The following is a 13,684-nucleotide window of genomic DNA, read 5'->3' as shown; positions in this document are numbered from 1 at the left end:
TGCCCCACTTGTTCCTACAAATTGGTCTGCAGCCAAACCTCTTTAGAAATATCTAAAAAGGCCAGGACCTTTGGAGTTCTACTATTTACTACAAATCATTAAGGCAGGGGGAGAAGATGTCATCATTGCAAGTGTGCACAGAATGAGACTTTTTGGATATATATAAATACAGGGATTCCATCGCTGGGGAGCATTGGGAGACTGGACACCACCAAAAGCATCAGCATCAAATCACACTGTCTGCATGATGAAGGCTGCAGCTGTGCTGTTTCTCCTCCTAGGACTCTATTGCTGCTTCTTTGCCTCAGGTGAGTATAATTTTTTTTTTGACTTCACGCTCAATGAAGATGTTGACCCAGTGTGCAGCAGCTATGAAAAGGGTGGTTGCTATATTATTTTCTTTATCATTATTAAGATTTCTTACCCACTTTTTGCCATAAGATCCCAGGGTAGGTTATAACAGCCTTTAAAAATACATTCTTAAAGTCAGTTAAAACAATTTAAAATCAGAAGAGTAGAGTGGGTTACATATATATTTATGCATGTATGTATGTATGTACACACACACACAGAACTAAATGTGCCTTTTGTCTGTTCCGGGAGGATCAGGGAGTAAATAGAGTTAAGCAGTCCAGTGGGAATGCTTTTGCTCAGTGCCAGAGCACATGCGTTGCATGCGAAAGGTTTCAGGTTTAATCCTAAAACCCTGGAGAGACACTGCCTGTCAGTGCAGACAATACTAAACTAGATAGATCAGTGGTCTCTTTCAGTTTAAGGTAGCTTCCTATGTCTCTCTGAATATCACCTGTCTTGTCACCTGAATGTCACCTGTCTTGAAAAGAATGATTCATGTCATTTATGGATATATTTTAAAATGCAGATTAATGGCAGATTAAATTGATGGATTATGCCAAAATGGCAAAAATAACCAGAAGAATCAGAAATCAGGAAAACCAAAATTTTAATAAAGAATGGGGTAAATTTATAATTTATCTTAAAAACCATTGTAAACAGTTAAAACTGTTAGTAGGATTGGAATAACACTTGTAGTTTAATGGTGAATTTTTGATAAAATGGAGATGTAAAAGATCTGGATTATTATAAAAGATGCAGGAGGAAATGATTAACAATAGGACCCACAAAAGGGAGGAGGGAAGTTCAGGAGATTCTATGGAATCTTGTCTTTATGTTGTATGTTGGATATGTGATTGTAAAACTGTAATTTGAAAAACCAAATGAATAAATTAAAAGGAAAATGCAGCCCAAAAGGTAAAATTCATTTTTAGGTCTTGGGGCCAAAGGAGATAGCCTAGGGCTTCCTTTTTGCACAATGGGCCCATTGGGATCCAGGTGGCGCTGTGGTCTAAACCACGGAGCCTTGGGCTTACCAATTGGAAGGTCGGCGGTTTGAATCTCCGCGAGGGGTGAGCTCCCGTTTCTCTGTCCCAGCTCCTACCAACCTAACAGTTCGAAAGCACGTCAAAGTGCAAGTAGATAAATAGGTACCACTCTGGCGGGAAGGTAAACAGTGTTTCCGTGCACTGCTCTGGATCGCCAGAAGTGGCTTAGTCATGCTGGCCACATGACCCGGAAGCTGTACACCGGCTCCCTCGGCCAGTAAAGCGAGATGAGCACTGCAACCCCAGAGTCGGCCACAACTGGACTTAACTGTCAGGGGTCCTTTACCTTTACCTTTAATGCACATAAGCAATGTGAGCGTGCTAAACTTTTCTCATTACAAGTGATGTGCATTTGCTTCTTATACCAATAGCCCCTTGAAAGGCCAGTGAGGGACGTCAGTATTCTCATCTCCATTTTGCAGATAAGGAACTGAGTATGACTGGTAGTGGCTACCCTAAGACCACCCAGTGAAGACATAACAAAAGTAAAATTTGAAACCTGGAATCCGCAGGTCATCATCCTAGCATCAACAAACCAAATGAACATAAAGAGAGTGGTGACCAGTGGCAAAGGGCTACCTGGACCACTCTGCAGCTGCCACCTAGGAGGGATCCTAGTTGTTTTAATTTTTGCAGCTAGGTGGCTATGGCCAAGAGAGTGTGACAACAGGAGTCTTTATAGAGCAGCAGAGGTATCAGCAAAGTTACACCATCTCTCTACACTGGCCTTTAAAGACCTCTACATAGGCACCTCCACACACAGTGGCCTTTTTGTGCTCTCCAGCCCTCCCAGGCTTGCCACTGGCCAGGGTGACGTAAGGACCACACACACAAACAATCATGTAAGGCTGGTGTTGTGCAAATTCTGTGAACGCTGACTTTTAGCACAGTGCTCTGAGTGGTTTGCCAAAGGTGTGCCAAAGGTGAATGCGTGGGTAGTTCCGCTCATTCATATTATTATCATAAGAACCAGCATTTCATGTGTCTTGATGAATTTGTATGTGTATTCCCAAGGGTGATGAGGATCAGGTTGTTTTATTTTTGCTTTCTCGCACTGTAAAAGAAAATATAAAATTGAGACGCTTTTACACAATATGCTTTAATTCAGTTTTTTAAAATGATTTTCATCTCTGTTGTTTCTTTGCTTTCTCTTGCAGATGCTCGTCATTCCTATGAGCCACAGGTGAGTCCATCTGTTGATTGTTTCCTGTGGATATCTAGATAGCAATAGCATTTTTGAGCAAGATCCCTTGTGTGGAAACTAAATAAAAAGCCCATCATTACACTACCATGAGAAGTGGAGATCCTGAAACAAATCTTACCATATTCTCTAAGCACAAGTCTCATAATGCATGTTCCAGACATGGGATGATCCCTTGCATGAATTCACATCCATTGGACCTCAGTGAACAGACAGGAGGAGTGGGGGCAGCTTTAAGTATTCTGGCCTCAAGTCCTGCACTTCACAATTTCTTTGTGAATCCACAAAATATGCTTGTATGATTGCGTATCCATCCAGACACTGGTCACAGGAGACATACTGTTTCTCAAAACATAATGCATTTCTTTCTGCTGAGAGCATAGTTCTGGGAGTCTGAAAAGGCAAAGTTCTGTTCATTAGGAAATAAATGATATCAAAGATGAAACTTCCAATACCATAATGCCATGCTCCTTAGAGTACTCCTCGGAATAGATCTATTGAAATGAATAAACATGACTAGCTTAGGTCCATTTATTTTAATGGCTCTACTGTACTTTGAGTTGAACTTCACTGGAGGCAACACATGACTGTAACTTGGAATTCTGGGTTTACATGCTTGGCAAAAAATTAAAATTAAATAAAAGGGGGGCAGGCGTCGGGGGGGGGGGGACTTTGACAAGCACCAGTGCACCCAATGCGCTTTGATTATATAAGATTTTGACTTTATGTGCTATCCATGGAACACAACCCCATGTTGCTGGTCTAGTGTATAATTCTGGCACTTCCACTCCTTAAACTGAATACTGAAAAAGGTGCAGAAGAGGGCAGCCGAAATGATCAAGGGTCTGATTTGACAAAATAGGACATTCTGGGGTTATGTGCTGTCTTTGCTCACAAACCTACTTGAGCTGATTCCATTTTCTGTAACCAGGAAAAGCACATATGCTTTGGAGTTTGCATAATTTCCCCAAAGCTAAAAAGGTGAAGAGAGCAATTCAGTCAAGATTTAAATTCAGCAGTGCCAAAGTGGTCGTGGTTTTAAGAAGAGTACCTTTCCCTTTTCCAGGTTGACTGCAGTGCTTATATGAAGCTTTCCGACAGGACCAAACCTAAAGGATGCACCCTGGAGTACTTCCCAGTATGTGGTTCCAATGGCCAAACGTACACCAACAAATGTCTCTTTTGCAGAGCAGCCATGTAAGTAGGAAAATATCACTCCTGAATAAGTGAAGCAGAGATAAGCTACTTTTGTGAAGGGGGCACATGTCTCCTATAATGTGATAGACTCATTCGGACACCAATGCTAGTGTTGTTGTATTTACAGCTGTACATAATAGTGCTCTCTCTTGCCCATATAAGTAAATGCACAGAGTACAATAACACATTTCAAGGTAGTCATCCTCTGAGCCAATGCCAGCAAGCCTTTCCTCATATCCTCAAGGTTAGTGGGTGTTGTCAACACAAGGGATGAGAAATGATTTCAATTTTGCTTGCATTTTAATGAGAAATCACCTAATTTCTACTTCTTAAACCAATATGTGAACTGAAACACAACAATCCTTTGAAATTCATGCTTCTCTGAATTTTGCAATGTCATTAGAAACATAGGCAGCTGCCAGATGCAGAATCGATCCATTGGTCCACCTAGCTCAGTATAGTCTAAACACCAACTGGCATCAGCTGTCCAGGATTTCAGGCAAAGATCACTCCCAGGCCAGCCCTACCTGCAAATGCCAGGGATTGGAACTAAAATCTTCTGTATGCAAAATAGGTTCTCTACCACTGAGCTGCACCAGTTCTCCTAGCAGGCAATGCATATATTAGGGTGAAGTGTGCATTAAAATGTATGCATTTGTGAAAGTAACATACAGAAATGCATTCTGTTCAGGGAAATTGCTTGTAAAAAAGGAATGCACATTATTAAAAGCTGCATGCTAAATGCACACATTAGCGGAGATTCACACTAATATGCTGGCAGAAATGTGGAAAACTGAAATTATGATGGGGGAAATGAGAAGCTGAGAGAAACCAAAATGGACATGTTTGTCCATCCCTAAACCTACAGAAATTTCATTTCTGGAACATGGGGGATCAGCAGAGGCACCGAATCGAGATTTTTTTCTAAGGCTATCCACTTAGGGCACTAGAGCTAGTACAGCTGAACTCCAAATCAAGGTTCCTGGTTTGAAGGTTGTCTCTACTGTGAACTCACTAGGTAGCAATAAGCAAGCCGCACTCTGTCAGCTTCTATTCCACCCCATCTACAGCATTCGGCCTAATAATACTGACCTATCTGACAGCAAGGCTGGGGAACCTGTGGCCCTCCAGATCTTTTTGGACTCCCATCTGCCCCAGTCAGTATGGCCAAAGGTCAGGGGTGATGAGAGCTGTAGTCCAGCAACATCTGGAGGGCCACAGGCTTCACATCTGTGTCCGATCAGATTGTTGTATGGATTGCAACGAAGTGCATATGTCAGACACTTGAAAACACTGCGCAAATGTTAAGTATTATTATTAGCTTTGTTTTATTTTCTTGTTTTCACCCTAGAGCAAGTCAAGGGAAGATCCATTTTAAGCATTATGGGAAATGCTGAGTCATTGCCACACACAGTCCATGGAGGCGTGTTCCGTTCATCTCTGGCAGCTCTGCCTTGCTCTTTTCATCTCATCCTGCTGCATCCTAATCCACTCAAGCTTTTGTTCTTTTCAAGTTTCTCCTGATCTGTTGATTTAAAATAAAGACTCCCCAGTCTTATGTGGAATGATTAATTTTTAAGAAACATTTGCAGTAGCACACTAAACCAGGACCTAAGCTCAGCGTTAAGTGCTTTCACTGCTACTTGACACACCCAGAATCCCCAGGGTCATATGGAGAGGTTCTACACCAGCAGCAGATGCCTCCAGGAAATCTAGCACAGACATGGATACTCTTCACATAAACTGGGGAAGATCTATGTGAACAAGCTATGCTGAAGGTTGCATCTGTGGTGTAATGTTCTCTGGCAGGCAACCAAGCCCCGATAAGAAGTAATAACTCTCTGGCAGTTTTATGTACGTTTATTTACAAAAAAAAGACACATCCACAGCACGGCTTCTCGCCTGCTCGTATTTACGATAGTTGGTCAGTCTGAAATTTCGCCCCTCCGACAGCAGGAAGGACGCCTTTCCCCTCTTGCCCTTCCATTACCATCTGATCTTATCCAGACTCCTAGCACGAGGACTGAGAGGCTGGCCTCCCCACTGCTACTCAACCCAGACTCAGACCTCTGCTTATCTGCTGATTGCTTAGCAATGCTCTGGCTACATTTGAACTCTTCTTCATCTCGAGAGCTAACAGAGTTTTCCCCAGGAAAGGGAGTCGAACTGCCCTTTCTCAACTGACAGCCACCTCTCATGTGCAGAGTCTGCCCCTCGTTCGTTTAGTTCAATTTCTGAGTCTAAATCTTCTCCTGCACTCTGGGGGGGAGGGGACATTCCTGACATCTTGGAAGAATTTGCACATATACATACTTCTTGCCAAAGGGAAGGCTGACAGCTTATGCTCACAAAGTACGAGCCATATGATATAGGATCAGGAGCGTAGATGGGGGGGCAAAGGGGGCGGCCAGCCCCGGGTGCCACTTTGGGGGGGTGACAAGATGGCCCCTGCCTCCCCCCCAGCTGTAGAACAGCCGAGGGTGCATGCAGTCCGTATGGGAGCTGCTCTCACGGCGTCCGTATGGGCTGCCGCATGAGCAGCATCCCTTATGGACTGCGCATGTGCAGCAGCCCATATGGAGTGCATATGTGCAGCACTCTGTATGGTCTGCGCATGCGCACTCCGTACGGGATGCTGCACATGTGCACTGCCCCACCCCAGGTGCCAGAGAGGGTTCCTCCGCCCCTGTATATGATTTATAGTCATGTAAGAACAAATTCAGATCAAGCACCACTAATTAAACATGTGGCACTCCAGCATCAATCCACAAAACCCATGGCCACTCGCCCCATTTTTTGACATTGGAATTGTTCTCTGTTGCCTGACAGGGCAATATTTAATCAAATAGAGTTAAAGGAAAAGATGGTTTCAGCTGAACATTAGGAGAAACAACTTAGCTCTAGGAGCAGCTAGTTCCCTACATGAGCAGTGTTGGGTTCTCCTTAAGTGAAGGTCTTGAAGCAGAGGCTGAGACAGCCACCTCTGAGTTTCTTGCCTCAAGCAAGGGGTTGGAGTAGAGGGTCTACAATATCCATTTCAAGTCTGTGCCTTACCTAGGCTATTACTGTGTCATTCAGATCAGTACACAAACACACCTAATTCTAGATTGTGCCGAATTTCCAAGAAATTACAAAATATGGATGTTTTTGTAGGGAGAAATGTAATAAACATTAAAGCTCATCCTTTTACATCTCTGTCCAATGAAATCCAGTTTTGCAGAAGGGGGAGTTTCACACCAAGTTGGGCAACACTTAGATCTGGGCTTTGCTGCATTGCCACAGAAGGAAATTGTATCATTGGGGGACAGCCATGGAAAAAACCCCTTCATGCTTCTAATCACTCTTCAATATAATATTCAACATGGGTGGAAATTTTTAAAAAATGTGGTGGGATGGTACTCTCAGAAATAGGACCTAGGGGAGGATATGGTCTGTGATATTTGTAGGGTCCATGTATTTCCAGACTTTACAAATCATAACCAGCACCTTGGGATTGAGCCTAAAAGATAATAGGGAGGCAGTATAAATACTAGAACAGAGGTATAATGAACTTATAAATATTATTGTTAATTGTTTATTTGTTGCTCGCCACAGAAAAAAGTCTCTAAATTCTTTTTTTCAAGAACTTTCTAAGAATTTTAAAACATAAAATCCAAGGTGCAGGAGGTTTAGCAATGCATTACAATAAAATTAATACAAAAATCCAAGGGCTCGGAAAAATTACAGCAAAATGTATCACTCATCAAAATCATCATAATCTGTCAAATGCTTACAAAACATTATCAAGGGCAACCCTGTGTAGAACACAGTAAAAGTCTCCAGCAATTGAGTAATAGTGGCCAGACACAAATTTGACAGAAGGGATCAGTCTTCTTAGCCTTTAGCTGCAGGTGTAACTTGGGCTTACTGGTGCAGCTTCAGATTCAGAAGCACCTCAAAGTTTTGATGCTGCACAAACAGCAGAGGATGAATCATTTTGTTGATGGCAGCCCCTGTCATCTCTGTAGCTCACAAGACCTGCCAGATTACCTGCCCTTCCCCAGAAGGTCCCAGGGCAGGTCACAGGAATGTTTAATACAACATTAAAACAATTTAAAACAAATTACAGTTACAGCTAAAGTTGGTCCTAAAATATCTCTCTCTCAAGTGTCAAAAGGTAAAGAGGTCATCTTCAGTACACAATGAAAGCTGTATAATGAAGGTGCCAGACACACTCTGTGGGGAACGGAGTCCCACAATTTACGGGTTTCATGAAGAATGCCCTTTCCTAGGTTGTCCTCCTCCTCTGAATCTCTGAGGGTGATGGAACTACCACAAGGGCTTCTTCTGCTGATCTTAATAGCCAAGAAGGTCTGTAGGGAAGGAGATGGTCTTTCAGTTATTTAGGGCCTAAGTTGTTAAGGGCAATAAACACTAGAGTGAGCATCTAAAATTGAGCCTAGAAACCAACTGTCAACCATTGCAGCTGTTTTAAAACAGGAGTTGTATGAGTTCTAAAATGGAACCCAGTCAGAAATCTGGCCACTGCATTTTGGACCAGCAAAAGTTTGCAAGTTGTCTTCAAGTCATCTTGGTCTACACCATAACCAAATCCTACACTAAGCAAGGACTGAAACCAAAGGAAACCCAATTTATTCCATCGCCCATGTACTCAGCACAACTGGAGGGTTCCCATGTCAACTTTTTCTAAGGCAGTTTTTATTAGAGATAAACCTGTCGATCCCTCGTAGTTGAGATTTCCACTGTAAATCCAGGAGCAAAATATGAACAAATATTGTGACACTGACATTACATCTGTTCATCCTTTGGTTTAGCCATTATTTCATTATTCTGCCATCAGTTTAGCAGGGAAAGTTGAGCAACTAGTGTTTGCAGGAAGGGCTTTAGGGTAGCCTTTGCTTAACTCTAACTTGAAATCACGGGACAAATTGCTAATTACAAAGCACAGCTTGCAACCTTACAGAAAAAGATGTAAAGGTGAACAGGACAAAAGGCAAGTCTGTTCCTCATTCTTTGGGCATCAGTACTTCTGCTTGGGTAACCTGCTTCTAGTGTTCACTGAGGATGATTCTGAGAAGAGGGTGATTTTTCCATCAGGGTGGAGCTTCTGCCCCCAAGCATGTTGTCAAAGGCCTTCCTCTTGTCAGATGACTTTAAAGGAAAACGTTCCTTAAGGCTGGACGGGGCAGTCTGGACAGCTTCCCCAACCATGAAGATGGCAGCAAGCCTCTCTCTGGTTCTTGTGGTGGCTATTTCCTGCCACATTTCAGGTAAGCAGCTTTCGTCAAATTTCTCCATTGCAAGGCACGACTGCCTCCTCTGAAGAGGTAGGAAAGAATGAATAGGCAGTCTAAAGGCATAAAAAGGATTAAGAACATGGCTGTCCAGGAACTTAATGCTCCTGGAACAATTTGGGCCACAACCTAGGCCTGTAGCCCTATTTAGGGAAGTTTTTAATGTTTGATGTTTTATTGTGTTTTTAATACTTGTTGGGAGCTGCCCAGAGTGGCTGGGGCAACCCAGTCAGATGGGCAGATGATGATAATGATGATGATTACCACCACACTGGGCATAAAAGCCTTTCTAAGCATGGTCCTTCTAATGTATAGTTTAAGTGAAGGAGTGCTAGCAATCTATCTATGTTGTCAAGTTTTCATTGCTGGAGAACAAGCCAAATATACAGTGGCACCTTGGTTTTCAAACATAATCCATTCCGGAAGACTGTTCGACTTCTGAAACATTAGAAAACCGAGGCACAAAGGGCAGTCTGCAAATGCAATGGAGAAAATGGAAAGAAAGAAAAACTCAGTGGGAGCCATTTGACTTCCGAGGTGCATTCGAAAATAGAAGCATTTACCTCCGGGTTTTTGGCATTTCTCAATGAAGACATTAGAAAACCGAGGTACCACTGTACTAAAATCAATGAAACTAGTGAACTCTCCACTTGCCAAACCATACACACAGAGAGACACAAATAGATCTATAGATATACAACTCTAAAGATCTGTTCTCTAAAACATGATACACTGGTGATGAATCAGGCAGCAAAACTGCAAAAGATGCAATAAATTCCTCCCCCCATCTCAATATCAATTAGCAAAACTTACTCCTAGCCCAGTTCATAGAACAGAGTTGAAAGAGACTTCAGAAGGCAACCACTGAACGGAACCCCACTGATGCAAGGAATGTGCAGCATCCCTGGTAGATGGCCATCCTGTCTCTGCTTAAGAACCTCTGATGAAAGGGAGTCCAAGGCAGTCTGTTTCATGGTTAAACAGCTCATGCCATCAAGACATTTGCCCTAAAATGTAGTCAAAATCTCCTCTCCTGTAATTTGGGTCCATTGGTTCAGAACCCAGCTTCCGGAGCATGCATGATACCAATTTGCTCCATTTGTTACAGATAATTGACCTGATATTAAGGTGCCCCATTTGAGAGAGGTTTTCTCTCACCATACCTTGTATGTCTCCTTCTTATTCCAGGAGTCGCAGGACAGGGCAAACTGCTGGTAAGTTCTTCTTTCCTTTCTCTTGGCTTTCCCCCCACCCCATTGTTGCCTATTGTGTTTCATGTTTAGGAACGTGTGTGTGTGTGTGTGTGTGTCATGCATGATTCCCTAAAACGCACAAGACGTGGGAACTCAGTAAAAAAACGAGCACTGTTCAGAAAATATGTTTTAAAAGTTTCATCATGCCGTACCAAAGTTTCTTTGGACACTTGAAAGTCTCATCCATTTATTCTTTTTAAAAAATATCAAGAAATTGATCATGAGTCATAAATTGGCTAATAGGATGCAGCATAAACATGAAACGACAGGTGCAATATTTGAACCCACTCTTAGTCTAAAGAAGTAAGAGACCCTAATCTTCAACAGAAATGAAGTAGTGGAGTTATGAAACTCCTGGAAAATAGAGAGATTCCAAAGGTTTTGAATTGTGTGCCTGAAGAAGCTCTTAAAGCTCTTAATGATATTATATATTGTATACAGGCGTAATGTTGGGCATAGTAGGGTAAGGTGCAAGTGTGTGTGTGTGTGTGTGTGTGTGTGTGTGTGTGTGAGAGAGAGAGAGAGAGAGAGAGAGAGTAATTGGTGGTTCTGTCAACATCAAAGGTTAGCATCAGGAGTTTCCTCCTCTTAAAACTCATCAGCTGTACCGAAAACTGAGTTACTCTCAGGTTTTAGGATGGCAACCAAGGAGGAAAATTCAGCAATAGAAGTTCCTTACCTCAGAGCCCTTCAGTCTGGTGGGCACTGCTTGTAATAATAATGATGATTATAAAGATGATTGACTAAATGGACATCCCACATAACCATGAAGACCATCTGTAGCGTAGGCACATCTGGTAGAAAAGTTACATATTTTCATGTCAGAAGACCTTTCCTCATTCTCCTTTTCATGTCAGCATTGGCCTGCTTCTTTTCATACACAATAATGAGACTAAAATATTATAAAGGGGATAGTTTTTAAGATGCTTGGTGTAAATTCCTGCATTTAGAGCAAACAATCTGTGTTTTACTAATTCTAATGTCTCATAAATTATCTTGGTTGACACCAGTGTCTCTCTGGAGGAAACAGAAAATTTAAAAATTACCAGCTTGTGAGCTTTCCCAGTATCGCCAATGGTTTATTAAGTGCTTGCCTTCTTGCAGTTTCTGGAGACAGGAAGTCTGTTGCTGCATACTGTGTCACATGCTAAGGCTACAGACCGGGGCCTGTCATCTTGCATGGGGGGGCATCTCTGACAGATTTCCTCAGTAATTTTAATCTTTATGGCATTTCACATTTTCTGTCCATTAAACTTTAATTAGTTTAATGTTAAGTAAACGTCCAGTGCGCATCCAACGCCATAAGCAGAGTATTTCGTGCAGCGGCTGAAGGAGGCAGGAGAGGCAGTACCTTTCAATGAAGAATCCTGGAGCAAGCACTTTGGAACTCAGGAAAAAAACTTTATTTACAAAAGCAAAAAACCCTGGTGATAAAGCACACATGCTTTTCATAGAATCATAGAATCATAGAATCATAGAGTTGGAAGAGACCACAAGGGCCATCGAGTCCAACCCCCTGCCAAGCAGGAAACACCATCAGAGCACTCCTGACATATGGTTGTCAAGCCTCTGCTTAAAGACCTCCAAAGAAGGAGATTCCACCACACTCCTTGGCAGCAAATTCCACTGTCGAACAGCTCTTACTGTCAGGAAGTTCTTCCTAATGTTTAGGTGGAATCTTTTTTCTTGTAGTTTGGAACCATTGCTCCGTGTCCGCTTCTCTGGAGCAGCAGAAAACAACCTTTCTCCCTCCTCTATGTGACATCCTTTTATATATTTGAACATGGCTATCATATCACCCCTTAACCTCCTCTTCTCCAGGCTAAACATGCCCAGCTCCCTTAGCCGTTCTTCATAAGGCATCGTTTCCAGGCCTTTGACCATTTTGGTTGCCCTCCTCTGGACACGTTCCAGTTTGTCAGTGACCTTCTTGAACTGTGGTGCCCAAAACTGGACACAGTACTCCAGGTGAGGTCTGACCAGAGCAGAATACAGTGGCACTATTACTTCCCTTGATCTAGATGCTATACTCCTATTGATGCAGCCCAGAATTGCATTGGCTTTTTTAGCTGCCGCGTCACACTGTTGGCTCATGTCAAGTTTGTGGTCAACCAAGACTCCTAGATCCTTTTCACATGTACTGCTCTCAAGCCAGGTGTCACCCATCTTGTATTTGTGCCTCTCATTTTTTTTGCCCAAGTGCAATACTTTACATTTCTCCCTATTAAAATTCATCTTGTTGGTTTTGGCCCAGTTCTCTAATCTGTCAGGGTCATTTTGAAGTGTGATCCTGTCCTCTGGGGTGTTAGCCACCCCTCCCAGTTTGGTGTCATCTGCAAATTTGATCAGGATGCCCTTGAGTCCATCATCCAAGTTGTTGATAAAGATGTTGAATAAGACCGGGCCCAAGACAGAACCCTGTGGCACTCCACTAGTCACTCTTCTCCAGGATGAAGAGGAACCATTGATGAGCACCCTTTGGGTTCGGTCAGTCAGCCAGTTACAAATCCACTGAGTGGTAGCATAGTCAAGACCGCATTTTACCAGCTTCTTTACAAGAATATCATGGGGCACCTTGTCAAATGCCTTGCTGAAATCAAGGTAGGCTACATCCACTGCGCTCCCTTCATCTACCAGACTTGTAATTCTGTCAAAAAACGAGATCAGGTTAGTCTGACACGACTTATTTTTCAGAAATCCATGCTGACTATTGGTGATAACAGTATTCCTTTCTAGGTGCTCACAAATTGTTTGCTTAATGATCTGCTCCAGAATCTTCCCTGGTATTGATGTCAGACTGACTGGGCGGTAATTATTTGGGTCCTCTCTTTTCCCCTTTTTGAAAATAGGGACAACATTTGCCCTCCTCCAGTCTGCCGGGACTTCGCCTGTTCTCCAGGAATTCTCAAAGATGACTGCCAGTGGTTCTGAGATCACACCTGCCAGTTCTTTTAATACTCTTGGATGCAGTTCATCTGGCCCTGGAGACTTGAATACATCTAAACTAGCCAAGTATTCTTGTACTATCTCCTTAGTTATTCTGGGCTGTGTTTCCTCTGCTGAATCATTTGCACCAAATTCTTCAGGTCGGGCATTGTTTTCTTTATCGGAGAAGACTGAGGCAAAGAAGGCATTGAGGAGTTCAGCCCTTTCTGTGTCCCCTGTTTGCATTTCACCATCTTCTCCTCTGAGTGACCCCACTGTTTCTTTGTTCTTCCTTTTGCTACGAACATACCCATAAAAGCCTTTTTTGTTGCTTTTAACCTCTCTAGCAAGCCTGAGTTCATTCTGTGCTTTAGCTTTTCTGACTTGGTGTCTACACGTGCTGGCTATTTGTTT

General features: G+C 42.7%; 1 protein-coding gene across 1 annotated transcript; it reads left to right on the top strand.

The window, feature by feature from the left end:
* On the top strand, positions 1-5,331 carry LOC307211368 (ovomucoid-like). Its single transcript, XM_079967912.1, has 4 exons — positions 1-308; positions 2,558-2,583; positions 3,668-3,798; positions 5,150-5,331. The coding sequence occupies exons 1-4, from the start codon at positions 245-247 to the stop codon at positions 5,193-5,195; spliced, it is 267 nt and encodes an 88-aa protein (XP_079824038.1). The 5' UTR covers positions 1-244; the 3' UTR covers positions 5,196-5,331.
* The last annotated feature ends 8,353 nt before the right edge of the window (positions 5,332-13,684 follow it).

Source organism: Podarcis cretensis, assembly GCF_951804945.1.
Source record: "Podarcis cretensis genome assembly, chromosome: 2".
Taxonomy (NCBI): domain Eukaryota; kingdom Metazoa; phylum Chordata; class Lepidosauria; order Squamata; family Lacertidae; genus Podarcis; species Podarcis cretensis.
The sequence above is the reverse complement of the archived record's forward strand: the minus strand, read 5'-3'. Positions and strand labels throughout refer to the sequence as shown.

What these genes read in the sequence shown, in the direction of transcription:
- LOC307211368 (XM_079967912.1), top strand. Translation starts at nt 245, where the DNA reads ATGATGAAGGCTGCAGCTGTGCTGTTTCTCCTCCTAGGACTCTATTGC. An exon ending in GTCATTCCTATGAGCCACAG is followed by an intron (nt 2,584 to 3,667) that starts GTGAGTCCATCT and finishes TCCCTTTTCCAG; the next exon opens with GTTGACTGCAGTGCTTATAT. An exon ending in CTCTTTTGCAGAGCAGCCAT is followed by an intron (nt 3,799 to 5,149) that starts GTAAGTAGGAAA and finishes TTTTCACCCTAG; the next exon opens with AGCAAGTCAAGGGAAGATCC.